This window comes from Eufriesea mexicana, unplaced genomic scaffold (genome assembly GCF_001483705.2).
Source record: "Eufriesea mexicana isolate 0111107269 unplaced genomic scaffold, ASM148370v2 scaffold107, whole genome shotgun sequence".
Lineage (NCBI taxonomy): Eukaryota > Metazoa > Arthropoda > Insecta > Hymenoptera > Apidae > Eufriesea > Eufriesea mexicana.
The window spans coordinates 855,396-882,719 of record NW_016908335.1 but is presented as its reverse complement, the minus strand read 5'-3'; the positions used below and the strand labels follow the sequence as shown (position 1 = coordinate 882,719).

Sequence of the window (27,324 nt, the reverse complement as noted above, 5' to 3'; positions counted from 1 at the left end):
TTTTTGTGTTTATTTTTGATAATACAAGAATAACGATTCTTCCAATTTATAGACGTGTATTTTCGATAAATTTTTCTCAGTAAAAAATTTATTGTGTATTCAAGCATATTTATAAGAGTTACGTAATTACAGTTAAATTATATATAATTTTTTTATGAAGTACTTTTTTATTGTTTATCGCTTTGATATTAATACGATTGTTAAAAACAGATACAAGAAAATGACTGCGAGTCATACTGAGAGTCATTACTAATTTGTTGTAAAAAAATATTTTCCTACACAAAGGAAAAATAAAGGAAAATATTTTTCCTACACAAAGGAAATAAAAAAATCTGAAGTATTATACTATACAATTACTTTAAAGCCATAGTTAAAATATTACGTAGTTTAGGCACTAATGCTTTAATTATATTAATATGAGAAATGATATTAAATAAAATTTCCTTTTTTTATTATTAATATAAAATCAAGAATAATAGCTTTTAAGAAATAACCATGTTATACGATATATAACTTTATTAAAAGTAATATACGTTCTTAATATAATACTTGTACATATGATATATATCTATATAAGGATAAAAATGTAGAAATAATATTTCAAGCATCACAAAATAACGGTACACGTATACTATTCAAGTACACATATATAAAAGTAGCTCAGTAATAAATGGTGAAAAGCGAATTAACGTTTTTATTTAACACAGTTCTTTATTTGTAATACTTTAATACGAAAATTAATTTGTCTTGAGAATTATAAAAATTTGAAATCTTTTAAAAGTGGAAAAAGTAAGTTCAGAAGAATGCTGTTCATCGGTTCAATCTGCGCTATAATTGCGAGTTGCTTTATGTATCGTAATTTAAGGCAAATGCCATGTCCTATCGTCATTGAACAATTTTTATATGAAGTAAAATATACCTTACTAGCGGCTAAGGAAATTATATATGCTTGGATAAGTACAAAGTACAATGAAAATGGTAAGTGAATATGTTTGATATATTTATAACATATTTTGTTTAAAAGTTTTGATTCTTTTTTCTTTCTTTTGCAATTTGAAATGCAGAAATTTGTTTCTGAAAGTCAATAACTTTATTTAATATCGTTAATTAACAAATAAATTATCAATTTAGCAAAAAATTAATAAAGTTTTTTTTTAATTATTAAAATAATATATTTTTTTAATATAGTTATACATGCATGCATACACACGCACACACATATACATACATTACATACATACACACATACATACATATATGCATGCATACATACATACATACATACATATACATCTTTTTTTCTTTATTTTTTGTTCCAAGACTGTTTACCTCAACCAGGAAGAATTGCAATTGTAACAGGAGGATCCAGAGGAATTGGGGTTGAAGTGGTAAAGATGCTGTTAGAACTTAACATGGAAGTAATAATTGGTAGGTTCAAGAAATTTAAAAATTCATTAAATTCTATGAAATTAAATTCTAATTTACTTTTTCAGGACTTTATATAAATTTAAAAATATTTTTTCAGCTTGTAGAACACCTTCTGCAGGTGAAAAGGCCATTCTTCAAATCAGAGAATCTGGCATTAATAGTGGACAGGCAAAGGTTTATAAACTTGATAATGCTTCTCTGGAATCTGTAAAACAATTTGCTACAGAAATAAAAAAGGATTATAAACAGATTCATGTTTTAATTAATAATGGTAATATAAATAAATATAAATAGCAATGTGTAAAAAGTTGTTGAATTAAAATCAATATTATTTCACTCAATTAATATTATTTGCAGCTGGTGTTATGTTTGGTCCTTATCAAGAAACAGTAGATGGTTTTGAACAACAATGGGCTGTAAATTATTTATCACATTTTTTATTAACATCATTACTGTTGCCTCTATTAAAAGCTGGTGGACTTCCTGAACAGTCTAGTAGAATTATTAATATTACTTCTTGTGTACAACTTCTGGGAAAAATTAATTTCAATGACATTAATGAGAAGTAATGTCATTATTATATTTTATATTATCTTCATTTATAATTCGTATTTTTAATGATACAAATATCATTTTTTAAACAGAAATAAGTTTTTAACTAAACGTGCATATGCACAAAGTAAATTGGCGCAAGAAATATTTACAAAACGACTACAGGATCTTTTAAAAAAGAAGCAGTATTATATACAAGTTTATTCTGTACATCCTGGAGTAGTTTTTACAGAACTTTTCATACATTCTTATATTTGGAAATATAAATTACTTTTTCAACATCTTTTTAAGGTAAATATATTAAGAAAAATATAATTAAAAAACTAAAATAATGCAATATCTTTTTCAGACTCCCAAACAAGGAGCTATTTCAATTGTATATACTGCTGTAAATAAAGCAATTGAAAATTGTGGTGGTTTATACATTAATAATTGTCGTCCAGGCCAAGTTAATCCAGATGCTTTAAATTCATCTATTCAAAAAACATTATTTGACATATCTCTTCAACAAGTGCAACTAAATGATTTTTTCCAATATGTATAATGAAGGTAATTGTAATTATTCACCTCACTTGTTCTGTACTTAAATGAATTATATAGTATGAAGTAAATAATAAAACCACGATCATAGATTTGTTTAGTAGTATTACAATATAATCATATTTTATGGAAAGGAATAATCTTTTAAATAATTGTACATATAGTTCTAATTTATTTATTTATATAGAACATTATTCAGCGAACTTTCGAAAATTTTACAACAGACTTATATGGCAGAAGTATTTAAAAATCGTGCCAATTAAAAAAAATGTGGAGCATACTTTCCATAACAATATTCATTCATATATTCAATTACTAATATGTTGTATTGTACATTATGTATACGTTAGATATAAAATGAACACATGAAACAATTGGATAAAGTACAAGCGCAATTTGGAATAGTTTTGTAATAGAAAATTGTAATACTTTAAACCAAAACAAAATTGTTTGTCATTTATTATAACAATCTTTTATAAAATACTTTTTGTTAAGTTCTTGTTGATCAAATTAAAAGTCCAGCATTTTACAGTTATCTTTTATCTATACACAAACTGATATGTTTTTATCAGTATAATTTTATTATAAATTTTTATGTATGTTTTATATTACTTAAAACTTATGTTATTAACAACAAAATATTAAATAACGACAATCTAAAGCTTTATGTTTGTTAAAACAGCATAATTTTAGAAGAATCTAAATAACCCTTTTATAATATAACATACAATTTTGTTATATATTTAAAATAAGTTAAATACATTTAGGTCTTTTGTTAACGCAAATTTACATAAACTGTTTTATTATTTTCCTACACATAATTGTAATTTAATATTAGTATAAACTATTTCAAGATACCAATATAAACGCAGATAAATAATTTTAAACATACTTGAAAGGAATATTTATATGTAATCCTATTTTACAACTGTTTTATCTTTAAAGTGTGTGAAATATAAAATAATAAATACATAATGTTTATTTAATTTTTTCGTCAAACGTATGTAAAAAAAAATGAAAGTGATCCAATATATAATTATAAAAGACATGAGATAGTGTAACTTATAATTAATTTTTTGTATTTAAAATATAAAAAGGTATAAAGACTAGAGTGATGTGCTAAAAAAATGGTGTTATTAATATAATATTACGAGCAACAAATATTTTAGTTATAAACATAAATAATAATAGAAATCTATAAAATACAACGTTAAACAATAAACAGACGGAACAACTATTAATTATTCGCTGTTTAAGAATTATATATAAAATCTTAGAAAATACAACAAAACTTTGGCTGTGTAAATGCTGCTAAGATAATCGGAAAATTTTGCGCACCTAACATACTAAGCAATGACAGAATAAAGAATTATTTATAATAATTTTCAGTAATTATAATGAATATACAGAATTGTTTGCTTCTTAATATCAAATCTTAGTTGAGTTTTAAAAGAGTATAGTAAACATTTATATGTATACTGTGAATTTGAAAAAATCCTGGACAATATTAGGCTTATAATTTGTAGTAAAAATCTTATATTCATAATGACTTCATATTCAGTCACCAAATATGAAATACTTATTTGTACTTTCCGACATAACAAAAAATTCTATAGAACATAGTAAACTTCCATTTATGGACATATCATCAAATGCCAAAATACAGGCAACCAACTTATTTATTATTCAAATAGTGCAATTGTAAAATTATAACAAAAAAAGTTTAATCAATATCTATAAAAACACATTTGAGAACAAAAACTTATCAACATATTTAAAGTTCATTTTAATTTCAAGTATTAAATACTTTTTGCAACAAAATTATTAATATAATCTGCATAGTATAACACTATATACTAACATATAATATCAGAGTTGTTCTAATATTAGAATCTTTTTTGTTTAGTTGTGGAAGATTGACTAATATTGCGTTCAATCTTCATTCGCTATAAAAACTGTATGATAATGTTCTACATACATATTTAGCAACTGAAATTATGCATTTGTTGGATGACTTAATAATAGTTATAAAAGCTACTTAAGAAAGTCGACTACAACCACAGTTACTTGTATCACCAATTGATGTTGTTTTCCCATTTATTGAGGTTGCATTTGTTTCATATCTAGGTAGTTCCTTACTGCGTGCTTGCTAGAATAATATGTTAATTTAATAACAGCTGAATCAGCTGGATCAACATTTTCTTGAAAAATATGCGTTACTTATTACCTCCATGAGTTCAGCTGCTATTTCCATAAACAATCGCTCTACATTTTCTGCTTCTTTTGCAGAAGTTTCTAAAAAGTACATTCCATGTCTTTGTGCAAAATCTTCTCCCACATGTGTTGGTATTTCTCTGTCTTCTCGATCAATTTTATTACCTAAAAAAATAATTAAATATATTTAACACATAATACACAATTATAATAACATATATCACTTACCTACTAATATCCTAAGAACTTTATTACTTGCATATTCTTCAATTTCCCTTAACCAATCTGGTAAACAATCAAATGTAGGTTGACAAGAAATATCATAAACTAAAATCAAAGCATGAGCTGACCTATAATAACTTTGTGTTATTGAACGAAACCTTTCTTGACCTGCAGTATCCCAGATTTGAAGCTAAAAAGAAAGAAATATTAATTACTTTTAAGCACAGCATAAAATTATTCCAAAAAAGTATATCTGTATACATTGGATGAATCATAATGCATTACATCATATGTGTACCTTAACTTTCTCATTTTCTACTTCCACAGTCTTAATCATGAAATCAACACCTATTGTTGCACCCTGACCTGGGGGAAATAATCCCTACATGACAAATATATATACATATATTAATAATTAAAAATGCATATTCAAAATATTATATTCTAAATGAACAGTCCATATAAGGAATCAAATTACAAAAGTAGACAGAACAGCTTGTATGAAAAGTATGTAAGCTAATAAAATTTATTTATTATAAAATATTATTTTGTATATTTTTATTAATAAATAATGTGAATTAACTAATGATATGCATATATATGCATACATACCTGGGTAAATCTGCGCACGAGGCAAGTCTTGCCGACACCCGCATTTCCTACGAGTACAACTTTAAAGAGAAATTTGTAATCCTCCATCACATCCGTACTGTATTACGGTCAAAAACCTTGTGTAAAACTAACGATGCATTTGCAAACACGACACGTACAATTTTAGCAACCGCTCACTTTGACGGCGACTCGAAGTTTTATAATATACTTCCTCTAATGAAATTCACTTTTTTCAATTATGTTAAAGAGAGCTATTTATGACATTATCCCCAGTTCTCTCGTTTTTTACGCTTTACTGAATACACAAGGTTCCATTTTTATAAAATAAATAGAAACACATATTTAACAAAATTCGTGACTGACTTTCTAGACTTTCTGCCATTCTGTCAAAATGACGTTTTCTTTCGACCCCGCCATTGAGTTATGACGTTATCATGATTTAGAAATGATAAGTTTTAAGTTGCATATATGTATACAAATTTAAAAATTACGTGAATTTGATATTATTCTTAGATAATTATATATTATTTGATATCAAACATTCAAATCATACAAATGATCTTTAAATAGTCAGAATAATTTTTAAATTATTCTTTATGTTCTATAGATATTTGCTATATTATGAATTATAATTGTGTGGATAATATTTACGAATTTAAGAAAGAATTTATGATTTTTATTTTATTAGATAGTTACAAATGAAATTATAGAAATTAATTACACATTTGTAATAACCTATTAAATTAAATTTTAGTAAGCATTTCAATTTTACATCATTTAGTCGTTCAATATAAATTTCTCTTATAAAAATCGTAACAATGAAAATGCATCTATATGCTTCCATTTTGCTCACTAGCGACACGTGCGGAAAATTGTGAAATTTTAGAATACTAAGCAACCTAGTTGCATTTTAAAACGGAATATATGATTGGTTCTTTGCTGAATTTCAACCGACAGAGTCAGAAATTTGTCCAATCGCTGTAAGTGTTATATATTTGTAATCCCGTTAGAAGGTACAAAGGAATGGTAGCCATTTTACGTGGATATCCCGTTTGGCGTAGCAGTAGTATCCGCGTGATTATCGCGAAAAGTCAAAATAGTTATATTTCGGGATATTTCTGTTTTTTCGAAATGCGTTAAAAAGGTAAATGTTATCTAGTGTCGCTTATAGTGTTCTTGGAAAAACTCACTATAGAACGTGAAGTTATAATACTGAATGTCGTTCAAGTTTGCTCGTCAGGCGTTAAGGAAATCCAGATGCGTGTTAGTTATTCGTGTACACTTAGGTATTTGTGCTGAACTTCTAGAACGTGCATGGACATTGCAATAATAGTGTAACAAAAGCTTTTGGAAAGCACATAATTGTTATTTGAAAGAAAAAAAATCGATATGTGTATGACGTCTATCAACCTTTGTTAAAAATATTTCAAATAATATTATATAAATAAAAATAATAATGTATTAATTGCTGATCAAGTTGATATTTGAAGTCATATTAATTTGTTTAGCAGAAGCAAGGTTTTAAGAAATTATACATATGTTCCATTTTTCTGCTCTACATATTCTAGTTTAATAAAAATAGAATAGCCTAACCATTGGAAATCAAGAAATAATCTTGAATAAAGGTTTTAGACTATCTTTTTATTCATATAATAAATAATTTTTATTAGTATTTTATAGCATTTTATATATTAGAATTTTTTGACAAATATAATCTTACAAATATGTAACAAACAATATCTCAATAACTCTTTATTATTTTGCAGTATTAACAATTTGTCATTGCTTTCCAAAGTTGTAGATAATATGTATGTAAATTTTTAAATAATTAATGTATAAATATTAATTCTTATAATTTATATCTTTTATATTGAGTTCTTTTTATAAAACTTTTAAGTTTAAGAAACTTTTGTATAAAATGTATTTTCACGTTAAGAATGCTTTAAAATAGTTATTGGAATTGCATCATAAAATATTAATACATTCTTGTCACTTAATATTACTTTAATAAACTTTAATAAAAGATCAATGAGAGATATGTGTATATTTTATTGCCTTCCTATATTAAAAGGTATGTTAGTGTTTTTAATGCCTGTTTTTTGTGTGTCACAGTGTAATTACCACTGTCAATTTGACGAAGATTTGTTGCATTTATCAACTGGCAACACAACATCATGACATCAACAAAGTCTAAGGAAATAGCAGATGAGTACATCTCATCATTATCTGATTTGACGATCAACAGTAAACCATTGATTAATATGCTTACTATGCTGGCAGAAGACAACATAGAACATGCACCAGCAATTGTTCAAGCTGTTGAAAATCATCTACAAAAGGTTATTTATCTATTGTAATTACTTTAAAATAGTATAAATTGTTTTGTACTTTATAAAATATATTATTGTGCTTACATTGTTACACTCTTATTTAATATTAATTTTTTATTATTTATATGAGATAGGAGTCTTGGAAATCTACATGTTATGTTTTTCTTTTTCAAATATTTATGAATTATATACCTTAATTACTAAAAATAGGGGATCTGTATTTCATGTCTTTGCTTATTTAAGATATAAAAAAAGTAAATAAAATAAACACAATTGAATGGATTAGAATAAATTGCACAGTGCAATGTAATTATTTATATAAACACCTTTTCTTCATTTTGTATTGTATTTATACATTATGTATTTTCACTTTTTTTTATACATTATGGTATGAAATAATGGCTTAAATTTGTTAGTATTATGAATTGAAATATAGATACATTATATTATGTTTTAATAGGTGAGAAGTGACATCAAATTACCTGTCCTTTATTTGATTGATTCAATTGTGAAGAATGTTAATGGTGCATATTTAAATCTCTTCACACAAAATATTGTAAACACATTTTGTGGAGTGTTTGAAAAGGTATGTTTCCTAATTATTACATGAAAAATGTATGTAGCTTTATATATATTATTCAGCCCTACTCTCTAAAATATGTTTATTTTTGTTTTATTACAAAAGAATTTGTTTGTTATATTACATTTCTTATATTAATTATATTTCCAAGAAACAAGAATATTCCAGCTATAAGACTGCTTTACATTCCATAGAACTATAAGATAATTCTTTAGTCAATATTAGTTCATTGTACTTGTACTTGTGCTTTTGCATTATCTCTATAGTGTAAAGCTGACTTCTATAAAAAGCTTAAAAAAAAGAGGAAATATAGGTATAAAATTCAATAATATTATTATAAATCAATAGGTGGATGAAAATACAAGAGCCAGCATGTGGAAATTGAGGCAAACATGGAATGATGTATTTCCAGCAAAGAAATTATTTTCTTTGGATGTACGAGTACAAAGTATTGATCCTGCCTGGCCAATTACTGCCTCTCCTACTAGTGTTTCTTCAGGTTCTATTCATGTTAATCCTCGTTTTTTTTCAATGGTTGGTATAATAAATTTATGCAGAGTATAATTATATATTTTTATACGTAAGATATATAAATATATAATATTTTAATTATTTCTAGCCCCAACAATCAACAACATCTATTGTTTCACAACCAATTGTAGCACCTGTTAAGCTTCCACCAGGTGATCCTGTGACACCAACAGAAGCAGCAATGCGAGAACAATTATTAAAGAAACAACGAGAACTAATAGAATTGCAAAAGAAAAAAATTGAGTTAGAATTACTTCAAGCTAAAGCTAATTTAGAACAACAACAGCGACAACTTGATAAACAAGCTGGAAATTTAAAAGCTGAATTGGTAAGTCATAAGATAATTACAATTTGTTAATTATACATATTTGAATTGTAGCCAAATTTTATTTATTCTTATTTGAATAGGTTGCAGCCACAACCCATATTACACCAAGCACAGAAACTATCACACAAGGGAAACCTGTTGCAACTACTGTGCCAAGTCAAGCACCAAAACAAGTAACAAAACAGGTAGTTATTTATATTATACATTTTTGTCTTCATATTAGAATAAAGACAAGTGAAATTATTTCGTTATTTTTTAATATTTTTCTTCTGTTTTAAGTTTCCAGCAGCAACTGCTTCACTTCTGAAAAATGCAGGAACGAACAATGGTCCACGAATTGCACCAGCTAGTAGTATAGCAGTAGCATCAGCTAAGCCTGTATCACGTGATCCAAGATTAAAAACTACTTCGACTCAAGATGTAGCAGTTTCAAGCGTGGATCCTCGTCAGCGAATAAGTACACCAACTCAAAAGGATTCGCGGGGTGAAGGCCAAACGCAACTAGCGGCAAATACAAACACTGTACTTTCAGATCAATTAAAACAGCAGTTACTTTCGAAACAGGCTGTGACTAGCACTATCAACAAGTCTCCGACAAATCTTGCCGGCTCCGATACTGCGACGTTAAACGCTAGTAATAACAATAATGCTAATACGAACCTCAACAATAATAATAACAATAAAAATTTCAGTGGTAACGCAAATAAAGATGCTGTGTCGCATCGAACAAGTCAAAAGAAAGACCCTCGATTGTCTAGTAATAGTAGTGGTAACCTAAACAGTAATAGTTCCAAAGGTTCTCAAAGTCTATCTATGGGTAGTAATAGTTCTTTATCCGCGAGTAACAGAGGAAGTGGGAGTAATGATTCTAAGTCGAAAGATTCAAAGAGCTCGAATTCTCGTAGTTCTTCGTCTTCGACGATTGACAAATCTTCTGCTTCCTCGAAATCCTCGCATAGGAAAATAGGTAATAAATCGCGATCTAAGCAACCTCAAACATCTCCGAGTAAAATTCCGAAAGTCGACAGAGACACTAGTCCTGTTAGGTCCAAATCTCGTGAAAAAGACAGTGGAGACAGTTCACCATCCTCGCGTACCTCTCCTCAATCCTTTCAAACGTCTAAAAACCGAAAAAAGAATACGAAATCGAGAAAACGCAGTCCAAGCCCTCCATATAGAATTCCCCGGCGTAATGATGCAAAGTCCAATTCAAGTCTAAATAATTCTGGTGGTGTTACTGAGGAGGAGCAATCTGGTTCACTGATAGTCTCTCCTCCTCACCCACCTACATTTAAAGAAATTAGACCGAATGCTAGACAAAGAAATTACGTAAGGCGTAACAAGGATGGCAGTCTTAGTCCCGAACGATCTCCAGTAAATGCTGGAAACGTTCAAACTACTGTGGAACCAACTTTGGAATCATCCAGCAAAGATGAAGACTTGAGAGCATCACTCCCTCTTCCAGGTGCAGCTGCTTCAGTACCAGAAAAGAGTGAGTTAATACCTTACATTTTCGAACATAAATACATGTTATACATTTACATAATATTACATGAATAGATATAAAAGCATATTAAACACTTTTCATTATTTAATAGTGTGTTAATTTGTATAATATACAGTTATAATGGTATCCTTAATCCTAAAAATTTGCATATCAGAATAATTTCAGCTATAATGTTACTCTAAATTTTTAAGGCTGATACATTAAAATACGTTTTATTCATAAATAACATTCTTTATTTTTGATTCGAACAAACATTTTTCGTTTTTCAAGATATAAAACTAGCATGCAAAAGAGGATGCAATGATCCTATATGTTGGTAAAATTAAATACGCATATAATATTTTTATAATATGTGAGTTATTTCACTTCGCTTCAAAATCTTTTTCAGAAGAGGACTTAGATTTGCGTGTATTGCCACCACCAGTTAATACCAACAAAAGGCAAACTTCAGAACATCTGGAATCTACCTTAGTAAAGAAAACAAAGGCTGAAAAATTCGATGCGTATGTATTTTACATTTTATTTATATTTTATTACCCACAGGTAACTAAAATGTTTTGATTTTATAGATTATTTGGAAATGAAGACGTTGATTTACGAACATTAACTCATCCTAAAGCTGGACGACCACCTACACCGCCTCCACCTGTGATATCTGGTGAAGATGGCAAGGATGGTTGGGCAAAATTAAAGACACCATCAAAGAATGATAGAGAAAAACAACCTAATAATACTGATGATAAACGAGATGGCAGAGATCGTAACAGAGATAGATTAGGTAGACTCAGACTTTACAATAAACTTCCGGATGATCCTAAGGAAAGAAGGAGAACATTATCAAATGAAGATCAAGATAACAGATCCGGTCGGAGAGGTCGAGAAAATGATAAACCCGAAAAGAATGAAGACAGAAATATTGAAATAATAATGAAACAAGCTGCTGAACAATTGAATCAAGGTTCTATTACTAAAACGCAATACAATACTCTTATTCAAGAAGTTTTACATATGAGTGAAGATAGAAAATTAAGAGCTGCACAACGAAAAGAAAAAGAAGTAGGTTCCATTGTATGGGAAAAAGGTGTAAGTTTGGATATGACAGGTTCAGGAGACCGTGCGTCTACATTTAGTCCTTCTGGTGATAAGGAAATGATAAGGAATAAAGATCATCCTATTACAAGAAATCCAAATGGCCCTAGGTGGCAAAATCAACCATGGCAACAACCAGGCCCATGGGCTCATCCACCAGGACCTCCTTATGGTGGTCCACAAGGACATTTTAATTCGGAGTTCAGACCTGTTGGTCCATGGCAAAATCCAAGGCACTTCGGACCAATGCGACCCGATTATCAATATCACGGTGGTTTTAATCATACCATTGGTCCAAATCCTCGTTTAGGACCTGGAATAATGGGACCTATGGGACCTAATGGACCGCTTATGTCAAACTTATTACCTAATGGCCCAATTGGGCCGATGGGCATGCCTAATCCACCTATATCGTTACCCGGAATGAATGGACCGGGAATGATAATGAATAATGGACCAATGACAAATCTTATAACAAATCCAAATATATCATCTTTGAGCGCTTCAAGAAACGTATCGCCAAGTTCCTCGTCGAAATATGACCTTGAAGACGGCGATCAAAATTATACCACAACAATGATAAAAAATCCTAATCCCCATAGTCGTGAATTGCCACCACCAGATCCAAAATTATTGGATGAAATTGCGAGAGATACAATGAAGTCTATAAATATAGATAGTATACCACGTGAAATTAGATACTATGGTCAAACTGGAGTAGTTTTTATGAATTGGGATGATCCAAGAGAAATCGGATTCCAAGATGGTATACGACGAATTTTGATCGATGATAAGGATACTATAACATGCGCATTTAATGATCAATACAAAGAATTTATTTATGAAGGAGAAGTTCACAGGTGTGTATCATAATATTATGCAGTTGAATAATAGGTGTATCTATAGTGTAAAATATTATTGCTTTAATCATATTTTCAGAATTAAATTAGGTGCACCTACGAGAGAATTGTATGTTGACGATAGATGGTATGAGTGTTACTTCGGCGGTATGCCTGTAACAGTAGATCTTGGTGGGAAAAAGGTTAGTGTTAAATTGGAAGGACCACCGCCCCATGTTAAGATTGGTACTGTAAAGAGAACAGACTTAGTAGTTGCCAAAATTAATCTTATTATTAACGCACGAAATATGGTTCCTGTATTTTTAGATGCAAAGCCCCAAATGTAAGTCATTATATTTTTTTAATAGCTTTAAATTAAAAATATGTAAAACAATGTTCAAATATACAATAATGATATTTACAGATTTGAAATCGAAGGAAAACCTCATACACTTGAATTTATAGACTCGTTACAAACTGTGCTTTTAAATGGGCGACCATTTAAAGTTGAATTCGGTGGATTGCCTAAACCTATTATTGTTAGAGATAAGAAACATTTTATAAGATTTTCGGTATTGCCTAGAAGCGTTAGACCAGGATATGTTAAGATCGCAGGTATGAAAGGCGAAGAACCTATTGAAGCACCACCTACTCCACCTTTGCTAACACAAAAACCCAAAGTGGATACAGCTTCTACACCAACGCAACTTTCTGCCGTTGAACATGAATCAACATCACAAGATGGCTCGGATCTTAGATCTACTCCAAAACCGGGTAAATATTATATTTATAAGAATGTACTATGTACTATATGTAACGTGATATTTCAACGGAAACATTGTATATTCTTTTGTGTAATATTGCATTAGACTTGTAGCGAAAATTTGCTTTGTTTCAGATTTGCAATTAGACATGTTATCTTCTGTTTTACCATCTGCAATGGCACCATCATCCGGATTATCATATCAAGCTGAACCAGCAGAAAATCCACCTACAACTGCCCCAGCATTATCATTGCCACTGAATATGAATGAATTGTTCCAGAGATTAGTTGAGACTGGTATTGTCCCGAATCTTTCTGAACAAAAGAAGCAAGAAGAAGAAGAAAAGAAAGAACCAGAAATTATTCCAGTGTCATTTGATAAACCAGAAACACTTAAAGTGTAAGTATACTTTTGACAAAATATTATGTTTAATTAATAACTTTATATTGATTTTGAATTGAAAATGGTTTTTTCGTAGTAAACAGTCAGCTATCGCAGCAGCATTGTACAGTGGCATGCAATGTAGTTCTTGTGGTGCTAGATTTGCACCGGAATTGGCAACTCGATATAGTCATCATTTGGATTGGCATTTTAGACAAAATAGACGAGAAAGAGACTCTGCGAGAAAAGCACATTCACGACCTTGGTATTATGATGTTAGTGATTGGATACAATTTGAAGAAATTGAAGATTTAGAAGATAGAGGTAAAAAGTTCTAAATTTTTTTCATCTATAATTCGTATTTTCTAAAAATTAAATTTAATCTTTGATTTGTCTTGTTTAGCACAAAGTTGGTTTGAAACTGAAAAACAAACAGCCGATACGGAAGGTATCACCGCAGAGGACTCTCCTCAAGAAGCATCACAACCTAGTGTTCCTACTGGAACTGATGAGGATTCCAGATGTCAAGTGTGCCATGATGCATTTGAACAATTTTACAATGAAGAAAAGGAAGAATGGCATTTAAGACCAGCAATTAATTTTGAAGGAAAGAATTATCACCCATTGTGTCTCGATGATTACAAGGTTGGCTACATCTTTTTATATTTCCTTATATTCTATGTTACCATTTTATCATATTTTCAATCTATTAAATATCGATATAAGTTCATTAATGAATTTCTTATTTATTGCATTCTTACAAAAAATAGGAAAAAAGTCTTGTGGTATGTGCTTCTTAATAATTCATATTTATATATTGCACTTGCAGAAAATCCGCACTTATAGATATAGTGGAAGTAATTAGATACTGAAAGATGTAACGTAAATTCTGCAATATATACTTTATTTGATTTAGTTTTTAATCTTTTAGATTATTTTTATAAAAAATATATATAGAAATGTATGTTTTGTTTCTATTTGTCACAAACTGACCTATAGCACATTGTTGATAAGTAGGAATACAAGTTATAATGATTATACATGTATTCGGTAAGATGTGATTTTTATTGAATACACATATTACCTTTACAATAATAACTTATATAATTAATTTAAAATTATTTCTATCACATATATGTTAGAAAGTAAGGTAATTAGAAACTTTCATTTGCATAAAATTCTGGTGCACGTTTATAGTTATCAGTATTTTCTATTTTTATTACATTATATATTAGTGTATTATATATTAATTTATCGAAAATGCTAATCTAATACTGTGATTTTTTTACGCCATTAGAGAGCTTTGGAAAAGTCTGCGTTAGCGCTTGAAGAAACAATTGAGGAAATGGAAGATGAAAAGAAGGAGGTTTCTGATGAAACGTTTCCAGAGGAAAATAAGACTGATGAATTAAGTGTGGAAGCACTAAATACTGAATTCGAAACAGTAGAACCACCAGATGAAATAATAGAAGATATTGTATTAGGAGAATCTGCTGAAATAGAGAATAAAGAAGAAGAAGAAGAAGAAGAAGCTATAATTGAAAATCATGCAGACCTTGAACAGAATGAAAAGATCGAAGAACAAGAATTAGAACAGAGTAACAAAGAGGATATTGATATGGAAAGTATAGAAAAAGAGGATCCAATTGAAACAGAAGTTCCAGAAACAGAAAATATGGATAAATCTTTTGAAAACATTAAGATTAAAGAAGAACCAATTGATGAACCTGAGGAACAATTAGAAGAGGAGCATTTTGATTTTACTAATGTAGAAGTTAAAGAAGAACCTATTGAACCGGAACCAGGTACGTATCGCATATTGCATTCTTAACAGCAATGTTAATACTTTGTTTTAACGTTAGTATAAATTAATTAATATGTATACTAATTTTTGAACAATTTGCAAAACAATTTTACAAGTAGACCCTGAAGAAAGTATAATAACTGAACCTGCGACGGCTGATACAACATATGCTGCTGTGAAGAGTTCTATAGATGGAAATGTAGAATTGGATTCTACACCTGCAGCGATTCCAGCAGCGCCATCTCGAATTAAAATTAATATTACGAAACCATTGTGTATTAATAAAGAGCCAGAAGAGGCAAAAGAAAAGGAAAAACCTATAGTTGAAACACCTGCTGAAGAAATAATAGAACCTTTGGTGCCTGCTTCTATCAAACCCGCTTTACAAGGTAGAAAACTTTCTAATTTACCTCCTGTAGAAAGAGGGCAAGAGTTATCGGGACTCTGCTCAATTATGTAAATAGTGTATGTAATGTATTTGAAATATGTATGTGTGGGAGTGTGATATGAATGAATTTGTTTAGCGCTACTTAAAATTAAGTATTGATGCATTGTATATCATATTTGTACAGCTTATACGACGTAGTGTAATATAATTATTGAATTTTTTTGCTTTCTTTTCTATTATACCATTCATTTTTCTGTATTTTACTTTTCTATTTTTTGCATTTCGTATGCATAATTTTTATCTGCATATTTCTTTGATCTTCTAATGTGGTAAAAAAGAATTAATCACATTCATCTTTCAAATATCACGTCTTATAAGTTAAAAGGTATGCGTTATGTGTGACTGTAAAAGTGTATGCGCGTATTTAGTTTTTAAATTTTAATTAAGGTGAAAAGAGAACAAGAACTGTACATATTTAATGTAATCGAAACAGTTAAACTAGAGGCGAGATATGATATAGTAGCATTCCCAATAATATTGAGTGCAATCGCGTTTCACGGCAGGAAAAATGCCAGAAATGTAATACTGATATGCACAAGACTAACTGAGAATTTCATACCGTTTGTACTTTGTAAAAACATTTGAAAGGTATTCGAAACATTGTTTTCTAGAAGCATCATCCCCTATTTGATTTTACAAAGCACGAAAACGAGATCCCGCAGAAATAAGAAAAGATTACCCAATTTAGTTAGGTGTACAAATTGTGTGATATAAAATTGTTGATTATAATGTACATAATACCAACATAAAGCTAATCCCGACGATATTGGGTAAAAAAGAAACACAGTTACTACTAGAGAAGGATTATTTTGTTGTATAAAAAAAAATCTTGTTAATTATTCGGGGTCTGATTTCCTTTGGTTGCTTATTTATGATCCTACTAAATTTACCTTTCTAAAATATCCCTTATGATAATCGCTATTGCTGAAGAACTTTAGAAGTTTAAATTTTTAACTATAAAAATATTTGAACAAATAAAAAGGTATTAATAAGAAGTTATTCTTTAGTTGAGATTTGTCTCTATATTCAATAAATCTTATTTTTAGAAAAAAAAAAAAAAAGAGGTTTTAATGTTGATTTTCTCCTTGTCCTTAATATAATAGTTTTGTAGTATTAAAAGTTAGAGGCATAATAAAATAAATTTAATGAAATTTTGCTTTTCTTCATGTCACGATATTAACTATTCATATATAATATATATTTATTAATTATGCCTGGAAAATGTTCTATTTTTTCCTAAGAAAAATTTTATTTTGTAATATTTAATTGCTTACAATAGTTTAAAATTGTTATTTATAAATTGCAATTGTGTGGCCATCTTGGAAAAGGGAGGGTATCCTTAATATTTGGTATATTAAAAACACATTGTAAAAATCTTTCAAACCCCATTCCATATCCCCCTGTTGGTACATTACCATGTTTTCGAAGTTCTAAGTACCAAGAGAGGTCAGATGTTAAAGGCAACTTTGATTTCAATTTTTCATAATTATCTTCGCGTATACTGCCTCCTACTAATTCTCCTACATTAGATACTAACAGATCTACTGCAGCAACCTTCAAAAAAAGCAATGTTACATATCTTCACAATGACTAATATTTGAAAAAACTAATTAAATTCAAAACTATAATACTTACTTTTCTTTCGTATAAAAGGCTTTACATTCTTTTGGCCAATTTATAATAAATACTGGAATATTATTGTTATATTTTACTAAAAACAATTCATGCTCTTTAGATAGGTTTTTTCCAAATGTAATAGGTTTTAAATAACTTGCATTATTTTGTAAAATATTAATCGCATCATCATATGTCATACATCCAAATTTTTCATTTAACCATTGCACTTCACAGCCACCTATTGCATATATATCTGACGCACCTTTTTCAAGTATATCTTTAACTACATGTTTTATTAATAATTCAACTTCAGTTATTATATCATTAATATTATCAATGAATGCTAATTCAGCTTCTAACATATAAAATTCAGATAAATGTAATCTAGATTTAGAATTTTCAGCTCTGAATGATGTTCCAAAAGTATATACTTTTGTAAATGCTCTAAAATATTTTATATTTAGTTCTATGATTTATTTTCAGCTAATTATTATGCATATAATTTTATAGCTTATTTACCTTGCTACAGCTTCTAAATGTAACTGACCAGAAACTGTTAGAAAGGTTCTAGTATTAAAATATGATTTTTCTTCTGTAATGCCTTCCTTTTTCATCTCTTTTAATAAATCTTTAGAATACGGTTGTACTAAAAATAATTCATTTGCACCTTCACAGTCATTTGAAGTTAAAACTGGTGTATGTATTTTAATGAAACCTCTACTTCTTAAATAATTTTCAATAGATGCAGATGCTATGTCACGTAGTCTTAACAAAGATGAAAATTTTTTAATTCTTGGTCTTAAATGTAAAAATTGTCTAACATAATCATCATCATAATATTTTCTTGGAGCAAAAGGATATCCATCCATAACATTACATGTACCAATTACAACAATATTGTCTGTATGTAATTCAATTTGACCATTTGAATTTATGGCTAATTTTCCTTCTGTAGCAATGCTACTTCCATAACTTAATTGCTCTGGTTTGTTACATTTTGATATCACAACTTGTAATGGTTTAGAAGTCGATCCATCCATGATATCAACAAAAATATTATTTTTCATTTTTCTGATTGCATGAATCCAACCCTAGCTTTAGTAAATTGTATCAATAATTAATAATTGTAACGAATAATAAGATACATTGATAATTGAGGTAATGTGAGTAAAATGTTTGTAGCATTCAACATAAAAAGGATTTGTGTAAATACACAGTATCAAATATCGAAGTATTAAAACACTATAAATTATAGCTAACCTGTACTTTTACATGTTTTCCCACGTTTGTTTCGGAAATCTCATTACATATTTGCAACATACTATGAACATGACACTTTCGCAATCTAAGATTAGTAAATAAATTCCTGTTAAACTTAAAAAGTTTAATAAGTGACATTTTTCATTTGTTTTTATGAAGTTTGAACAATTGATTACAACAAAATTAGAAAGCTATTTTCCCAGACAAGAAATAAAGTAAAGTAAATATATATATCAAATCTAATTCATTACAGCACAGAAATATTGTAATATTAAACGATTTCTAGGTCTAGTCTAGGAATTTTATTCGCACTTTCATCACAATTGACGGAAAGGAATAAATCTATTATCCAATGTGTATTTTTATGTTCAATGCCTAAAGGTCTCTAGAGTTCCCTTACCATTTAGTATCATTTTCAATGTTACCGATTCTGCATAGAATTAATAATTTTGAACAAAAATTATTATTTTAATTTTTCCGATTTTGATATACCTAATTGTAAAAATAAATAATTGTTTCTGAAATAATAAATTGCCTAAATACAATAATTATTTCAATAGTATCGACTTTATTATGTTCGTCACAAGATTTTTTACTTGTTAATTTTTTTTTATCTATTTTACTAACAAATACATATTTTGAATCTTATGACAAGGTTTTTCATACTCTCTACCAGAGAAACGTAAAACTTTTATTAAATTTGGATTTTTCAACAATAAATATATATTTACCTTTTGATCATTTTCTTCTTTTGCATTCATATATACATAAGTATTTTCTTTGCAGTTAGAATTTATTTTAAACGATAGGATGTAGGGGCATAAAAAAGTTTAAATACAATAACATAATCATTTAGCGTATGGTTTAAAATTTATTTACAGTTTTAATGCTGAACGACCTCAACGTCATGAAATTTTATCCTAATATAGGACACAAATTACCTCTCCTTTAACAATTCTTTTCTCTTTATCTACGCAGTGTAATTAATTCACAATATTAATTCGATTTGACGCGTCGTTAGGCTTTTATACAGATATTTTACAAAAATTCAAATTCAAGACATATAATATAAACATCATCGTGATAATTGTCGTCACCTCTGCACCGACGAGAGAGCATCCGCACTTGTCGGTTTCTAAAGGAGAATGCTGCGACATCGATGCAAGTTGCACAGCTATGAAAAATATGTTTTTCACATATACAATTTCATCGTATAATTATAACCTTCTTAACCAATATAACGAAAAATGAAATATCAAGCTACCTGGGACGACTTTGTCTTCTTGTATCGCGTTCGTGATATAGTTATCTTTGTCCGCTGAAAAAAAAGTATCTAGGTCACGTAAACGGAATGAGATGGTTTTCAAGGCAAAGAAGAGGTCATTTATCTTTATTACTTACGAGCACCTTCCGTGGCGAATCGTATTATTTCCGACGGCTTGCTCCAGCCATAACGATTTTTCGACAAAACGAGCGCCTCGTAATGCGTTGCTTCTTCTAATCCCGTCAATGTGAACGAGTATACGTGTATGAAACTATTTCCCTCGCTGCCGCTGGGTATGTACAATTTACGCCATTGACCGGGTACGCCATTCTACAGATTGAAAAATTGATGCGCCACAGTGAAGCAATAGTGGAATAATATACACACTTTGGGTCGATTACAATCAGCCAGATACTGGCATTAAAATCTCACCAGGTATTTACGAAATCTAAACTCGTATTGGACGATCGGGTTGTAACTGTGAACCTCCCAGACGAAGTTATACGAGGTCTTGGAGAGACTGTGCGAAGCCTTCTTGAAAACGGCCGGGTTCGCGATACCCGATAATTCGACCGCAGCTTCGGTGATTCCTAATGAATTAGAAGCTCTGCAGAGATAGAAACCATAATCCGTCGTCCTGACGTTCCTTATCACTAGACTGTGATCGCTGCCCGCGTTGTGCTTTACAATCCTCGACGAATATCTCACGCTCTTGTTGTTAAAGTACCACTCCACCTGTGGATCAGATTTACAAATGCAATAACGAAAAAGAGGTAAAGTATCGTCGTATGCATCGGTACATCGGTGTTAAAGCTTATGTGTACGGTTCGAAGTGGATTCATCGAGAGTACGATGAGGTAACCGAGGAAACCGTTCGTCAGAATGCACTACGACACTCGGAACTTTCCCGTTCGAGAGAAGTCTGTGGAAGAAATGCCGTGTCAGCAACGAGTTTAACCCTAGCAGCTATTTTTTCCGAGGAAAAGTATCGCGAGTCACGTTTCCCGCCAATCGATTCGTCACGTGTTACTGCCTCTGAGGGATAGATTCGAAGAAATTGCTTCGGAGGCTGAGTGAACGAAGAGCTTACGTATTTGTCGTAACGTTGGAACGTCCCGTGTAAATTATTTCCGATCGTTGCTCCGCACGTTGTCCTTTTAAACGTGCCAGGGAGACGCGTTAAGCAATCACATCGAGATATGAAGCAAACCAGACGTACGAATTCCTTTATAAAAGACGACGTCTAGACAAAACGAATCCGAAAGCGGAACCGGGAAGTAATTAAACGGTCCGACAACGAAGATATTCCTGGACCCACGTTGAAAACGGGCTTGACTCCGAGCTACATCCATTGTTGTTCGAACTGTTAATTACTAGCGTCGTAATTACATCGTCCGTAGTCTTGCAAAACTGCTCACCGTTGCCTCCGGCCAGGCAGTCACCCCGCAATGCAGTTGCACTCGTATCCCAGGGGGTGCGTGCATCCAAGTTTTCGTCATCTCGATCCTGGGCTTGTCTGCATCGTTTCCGTATCGTCGATCAATCGTTCGTCGCGACATCGATGCGTGAAACAGACAGAAAATTTCCATTATCCGGTCAGAAACGATACTTGGAAACGATATCGACTATCGTGCAAGGAAAGAAAGGGTGTTACGCGGGATTAAATGCTTCGTAGGAATTTAATTCAACCTAATTATCTACTACTCCACAAATTCTCGGTACACGAAGCGATCGTTGACCTTTTCGAAACGGTTCACCGTCATCGGTGCTCACATCAGCGACGATTTTAATTATCCAACGGTGCCAGTTATCAAATCGTTTAACGCGATGAATCACTTAATTACAGGTTAAACGTTCATCAAAGAGAAACAAGCACGTTTCCTGGGCTATCCTGGTATAGCCAAAAATGTCGAGGAAACGTGATTTCCGTGATTTTCAATGGAGATTACGACGGTGTCGTACATCGATCGTTGTCTACGAACGATTCAACGCATCGAAGCATAGCGTGGCTACAATTAGATCGTGCGGATGTTCGATTGGAATACTAAAGAGAGGAATGCAATTTCCTAATTTAATTATGACCGTTTAACAACGTATGCAGGATGGTACATGCCGCTACTTCCGTGCATATAGGCGTACATAAAGTCGATTAATTCGAACGTGGGCGGACGTCACGAATTCGCGTTACACACGAGCAATCGTAATCGAATTTCCGCAGAGGAATTGGAATTTTTAACAAAACGGTACTCACATCTCACGTATAAATCTATGGTGGCCATTGCGGGCTCACCGACGTCGTTATTCGCGACGCAAGTGTATCTGCCAGCGTCGTTGGGACTTTCAGCGTGGAATCGTAGACGCGATCTATCATACAAAAATGGTATCTCCCCGTCCTGTCAATTGGTAAATATTTCATTCTTCTCGACGTCCAATATTCACGCGGAACCACGTCCGCTCAAACGTTTTTCTTACTTTTTCCCGTTGACTGGGAAATAGACAAATCGTTTACCTTGTTTCTCCAAGTTATGATAGGAACTGGTACACCCTTCGCCACACATGCCATGTCCACTTCCTCTTCCAGATTCACTTCCAATCTGCCGGTTTCCGGTATTGGATGGACGCTGGGTGGATCTGCAAATAACGATGCCTCCTGACCAACTTTGCACATCTGCTTTTTATTTCACGTTTTACCACCATCCTTCGGTATACCTTGCTTTTCTCGTTTTTAACGCGAATTAACGTTATCGGTGAAATTACCGATTTGCAACGCGTAACTTAATTAGACCCGAATGAATCGTGGGATCCCGGGCATACGAACACGTAGATACATGCATGTATCGTTGAACGAAGAGAAATTGGCGTTTCCGATCCCGAGGGACACGAAAAGAAAAAAAAGGAAAAAGAAATTGCAAAATTAGATTCCACCGACGGCCGGTCCAGCAGCAGGGATTCTTTTTCCTATTTTTACATGCACGAGGATGTGCGGGGTTCCGTGGAATGGAACCGAAATCCTTACTGCTGGAAAAACTCCGTGGAGGATTCCGTGGCCGAGGAAAGTTTCCTGAATTTGTTTGCCGAACGACGTAGAGCTCGAACATACTCTCGGGTCATCCATAATTTTACGCCGACGACGATACGCGATAGAATCGATACCTGTGTTTAACTTCCATACGAAACACTACTTCCCTACGCCGCGTTCTTCAACCCTCTCCGACGCACGATTCCAAATTACACCGTCCAAAGCGAATTTTAATCTGTGATATCCATTGGGTAATTCTTGTAGAGTTTACTTTCTCGAGAACGAATCCGTAATCGAAATTGCCCTATCATTAACAGCTTTCCAAAAATGTGGGTTTTTCTGAAAAGGCACGATTTTTCAATAAAATTAAATATTATGTTAAAAGTAAGAACGTTAGGGCGTTAATTCTGATTTTTAAAATTAGGTACGAGTATCCTGAGTTTATCAATGTCCATAATTATAATTATTCACTATCGTGAATTATTATAATTAGTCATCGAAATAAAAATAATAAACCGAGTGTATTTCCCGCGCAGTATTGCATTTTTACGAAACGTTCTTTATCTATCAAGAATTTGCTACACACTGTCGTATTCTGTAAGCTTTTCTGAAGAAAAAACGATTGAATAGAATTGTCGAAACAATTTTCAATTCTAGAAATTAATTAAATAATAGTAATACAAATAATAGTAATAATTAATTAAATTTGTTTCTAAAATTATATCAGAAAGTTCTTCAAGGCTGCGACTTTATGACACAATTATAAAAGTTAATAAATTAATCATAGAAATTGTGTAATTTGTTAATATTACATTGCCGTATTTATTATTGAAATAAAATCGATTCAAATAAACCAACGATTCGCGCTACCTTACTCTTCGATCAGCGCCATCTATGATTTTGGGCTCGGCGCGCGAAAAAGTAATAGGAACATAGAATGTGCAAGGAGGTCGTGTGTTAACTGGTCACGTGATAGACAAGGACAGCAAGCGGTTAGAAAAGGACAGAGACGACGCCACTGCGAAAAATCATAAATTTCCAAGTTTTTAAAATTAATTTATGATCTTTTATAATTTCATCGTAAAGCTGAAACTTTGGGCAACATTCCTATGTAACTTTTGTAAACAATTTGTGGCTAATCGATTTGTTATTAATAATTGTTTGATGGCGTAAGTGATTCGATAATAACAACCGCCACGATTGTCCGTAAAAATAATTAATTACGAACAAAACTAGGAGTAAAATATGAACAAAAGTAATATGGGAATATTCCCAAAGATTTTGTTTTTATTATACATACATGTAATTTATAAATTAATTCCACAGAAAGTAGTAATTAATGATAAAGCATTCGAATTTTCGACAAAAATTCCAACATTCCGTGAAACAATTATTAATGATTAATTAATAAAGAAGAAATTAATATCGAAAAATATATTAGAAAGTTCGCCAAGGATGCGCCTATATGATGCAATTATAAAAGTTCATAAATTAATCCCAGAAATTGAGTAATTTGTGATTTTCTGCTGCCATTTTGCTGCCATTTTGTTGTCATCTCTGTCCTCTTCTAACCGCTTGTTATCCTTGTCTATCGCGTGACACGGTTTATACGACCTCTTTGCGCATTCTGTATTCCTATCACTTTCTGGAGCACCGAGTCCAAAATCGTAGATGGCGCTGCTTTCATTTGAATAGATTACTAACTCTGGTTATATGCTCCGGATACATCCCAACAAAATAATTCGGTAGTGGAAAATTAATAGATTACTCAATTTCTGGGATCAATTTATGAACTTTTATAATTGAATCGTATAGGCGCAGCCTTGAAGAACTATTATTTAATTAATTTCTATAATTGAAAATTGTTTCGACAATTCTATTCAATCGTTTTTTCTTCAGAAAAGCTTACAGAATACGACAGTGTGTAGCAAATTCTTGATAAATAAAGAACTTTTTGTAAAAATGCAATACTCCGTAGAAAATACATTCAGCTTATTATTTTTATTTCAATGACTAATTATAATAATTCAGAATAGTGAATAATTATAATTACGGACATACATAAACTCGGTGCACTCGCAGCTAATTTACAAGGCCAGAGTAAACCTTCTAACCTTCTTACTTTTTACGTAACCCTTCGTTTTAGCCAAAAATCGTGCCTTTTAAGAAAAACTCAACTTTCAAAAATTACAGAGAATTACAGATTCGTTTTCAAAAAAGCAAGCTATACAAGAATCGCACAGTGGATGTTCCAGATCAAATTTATCGAACAACGTTATCGATCCCAATTAATTGACACCCTTTCTCCAATTAACTCCGAGGAACCAATTAACCGCAGAAAACGGAAGGAAAGTTATCAAAGTCCTCAGACAAGGGGGGCGAACTTTTTCTTCAAAAAAACGCTTTAAACAACTCGGAAAAGCGAATCGACGTATCCGTGTCTCCACGATGGATCCGTATCTTTGAAGCAGAAATCTCGGCCGCGTAAAAAGCGTACCATTTCGTTTCAATACCGATCTACTACTCACACATTACTTCGATCTCGTGTACTTGGGTGGCATGTCCCCAGGGAGCTGGTCGAGACGCCTGGCATACATATTCCCCGGTATCGTTCCGCTTCACGTGGGAAACCTCCAAGCTTCTGTTTGAGTACATTCTAACTCTTTCAGGTGGTTCGTGTCGTGGTTCGCCGCTGTCAGCCAAAAGGATACCGTCTCTCCACCATCTCACCCTCGTCTGCACGTTATCTAGGCACACAGACGTGCAAACGTTTCGAACCAGCCGGAATTCAATAGGAAAAACTTTATGCTAACTTTGCGGCTAAATTTATTACCATCTGCCGGCGTAATAAACTTCGCAACTCGATTTGCTAGGATATTCAATCGTCTAGAAATAGGGACGGTACACAGAGGCGCATGTCGCGCCAACTCCGAACCGATAAGTAACCGAGCGGCCTTTTCTCTGACCCAATTCGCTATTAATCCTAGCTCGATGGAGTATCGAGGGCATAGTTCGGCTGTCCCTCGGTTAGGATAGAATCCGAAGGAACGAGGCGTGTATAATTCGAAATAAAGTCGTTAATCCGTGACGATCTTACGATCGTCGATCGTCTCGTGCGTGGCCTCCTGTCGAAATTGCGACAAGGTAAAGCGAATGGCCGACAGGCAATCCCGTTAGGCGAAACCACCGATGACAGCTCGATCGATTGTACGGTAAATTGTTTGCGTTCTATACCTGTACACGAGTGTCGCGGGTGGACGCGTTGCTGCTTAGGGAAATTAACATCGATCGTTGTCCGAAATTGCGACACCCTACTCTCTTTACGCGATCGGGTTAACGTCCAATGTGATCCTCCGTATTTTACGCTGCATCTATCCTTACCTGAACGAGCTTCCCAACATTTTTTTTCCGCTAAAAAATTTCCAGTGGACGTTCTCATTTTCGTATTTAGATTTCGGGATTTTTCTTACGATACGCGTGCATAGCCGATTTTTCGACGTCTTTTTCTCGTAAAATTCGTAAACTCGATTGGTCACGGTAAATTTGGCGTTAAAAACGAATTTAAATGTATCGATTCTACTCGCTTTCTTTGCAAAGAAAAGTGGAATTTACGAGCCATAAATGGAATAAACACGAAGTTACTTTGAACAATTTTTTCCCGCTAAAAACTTTGCAGTGGACGTTGTCACTTTCATCGTTAAATTTCGTAACTTTAGCTGATTTTTCGACGACATGGCCGATTTTTAGACGTCTTTTTCTTGCAAGATTCATGGACTCGATTGGTCACGGTAAATTTGGAGTTAAAAGCGAATTTAAATATATCGATTCCACTCGCTTTCTTTGGGAAGAAAAGTGGAATTTACGAGCCGTGAATGAAATAAACCGCAGTTGCTTTTTCTCAGCAACGGGAAGAGAAAACGATCGCGATTTAACGAATTTAAAGTTACATTGTTACGGGACGCAACAGGTGATATTTGTTTGCAATAGTTCCACCG

The 27,324-nt window shown here is 31.9% G+C and overlaps 5 protein-coding genes across 7 annotated transcripts in view; 2 read left to right on the top strand and 3 right to left on the bottom strand.

Moving 5' to 3' along the window:
* Positions 1–737: 737 nt before the first annotated feature.
* LOC108555313 (retinol dehydrogenase 12) lies at positions 738–2,524 on the top strand. Its single transcript, XM_017910890.1, has 6 exons — positions 738–978; positions 1,321–1,428; positions 1,526–1,699; positions 1,786–1,993; positions 2,073–2,271; positions 2,330–2,524. Exons 1-6 carry the CDS (start codon positions 804–806, stop codon positions 2,522–2,524), a joined length of 1,059 nt encoding a protein of 352 aa, XP_017766379.1. The 5' UTR covers positions 738–803.
* A 2,010-nt stretch (positions 2,525–4,534) lies between these two features.
* Positions 4,535–5,958, bottom strand: LOC108555317 (RAS oncogene family member Rab9Fa). The gene is made up of 5 exons (XM_017910895.1): positions 5,569–5,958; positions 5,255–5,338; positions 4,963–5,146; positions 4,748–4,899; positions 4,535–4,669 (listed from the first exon to the last, which is right to left on the bottom strand). Exons 1-5 carry the CDS (start codon positions 5,653–5,655, stop codon positions 4,559–4,561), a joined length of 618 nt encoding a protein of 205 aa, XP_017766384.1. The 5' UTR covers positions 5,656–5,958; the 3' UTR covers positions 4,535–4,558.
* A 663-nt stretch (positions 5,959–6,621) lies between these two features.
* Positions 6,622–16,290, top strand: Pcf11 (Pcf11 cleavage and polyadenylation factor subunit). Of its 3 annotated transcripts, none has more exons than XM_017910978.1 (17): positions 6,622–6,712; positions 7,681–7,907; positions 8,359–8,484; positions 8,827–9,012; positions 9,098–9,337; positions 9,418–9,522; positions 9,617–10,829; positions 11,233–11,347; positions 11,414–12,793; positions 12,873–13,115; positions 13,197–13,546; positions 13,671–13,935; positions 14,015–14,241; positions 14,321–14,562; positions 14,688–14,702; positions 15,215–15,722; positions 15,841–16,290. In XM_017910978.1, exons 2-17 carry the CDS (start codon positions 7,743–7,745, stop codon positions 16,179–16,181), a joined length of 5,721 nt encoding a protein of 1,906 aa, XP_017766467.1. In that variant the 5' UTR covers positions 6,622–6,712; positions 7,681–7,742; the 3' UTR covers positions 16,182–16,290. The 3 variants fall into 3 exon arrangements, with proteins under 3 accessions (XP_017766467.1, XP_017766469.1, XP_017766468.1); XM_017910979.1 differs by lacking the exon at positions 6,622–6,712 and adding an exon at positions 6,719–6,854; XM_017910980.1 differs by lacking the exon at positions 14,688–14,702.
* Positions 16,291–17,391: 1,101 nt separating this feature from the next.
* Positions 17,392–19,184, bottom strand: AsnRS-m (asparagine--tRNA ligase, mitochondrial). Its single transcript, XM_017910900.1, has 4 exons — positions 19,047–19,184; positions 18,306–18,877; positions 17,805–18,230; positions 17,392–17,748 (listed from the first exon to the last, which is right to left on the bottom strand). The coding sequence occupies exons 1-4, from the start codon at positions 19,182–19,184 to the stop codon at positions 17,463–17,465; spliced, it is 1,422 nt and encodes a 473-aa protein (XP_017766389.1). The 3' UTR covers positions 17,392–17,462.
* Positions 19,185–19,907: 723 nt separating this feature from the next.
* Positions 19,908–27,324, bottom strand: part of LOC108555309 (neurotrimin) — a 9,559-nt gene continuing 2,142 nt past the window's right edge. The window contains exons 3-10 of the mRNA XM_017910887.1: positions 25,858–26,076; positions 22,820–22,941; positions 22,562–22,703; positions 21,729–21,826; positions 20,743–21,045; positions 20,448–20,640; positions 20,311–20,364; positions 19,908–20,220 (exon numbers count right to left, since the gene is read on the bottom strand). Of these exons, the coding sequence (XP_017766376.1) occupies positions 20,072–20,220; positions 20,311–20,364; positions 20,448–20,640; positions 20,743–21,045; positions 21,729–21,826; positions 22,562–22,703; positions 22,820–22,941; positions 25,858–26,076 (1,280 nt within the window). The 3' untranslated portion in view covers positions 19,908–20,071. The remainder of the gene's footprint in view (positions 20,221–20,310; positions 20,365–20,447; positions 20,641–20,742; positions 21,046–21,728; positions 21,827–22,561; positions 22,704–22,819; positions 22,942–25,857; positions 26,077–27,324) is intronic.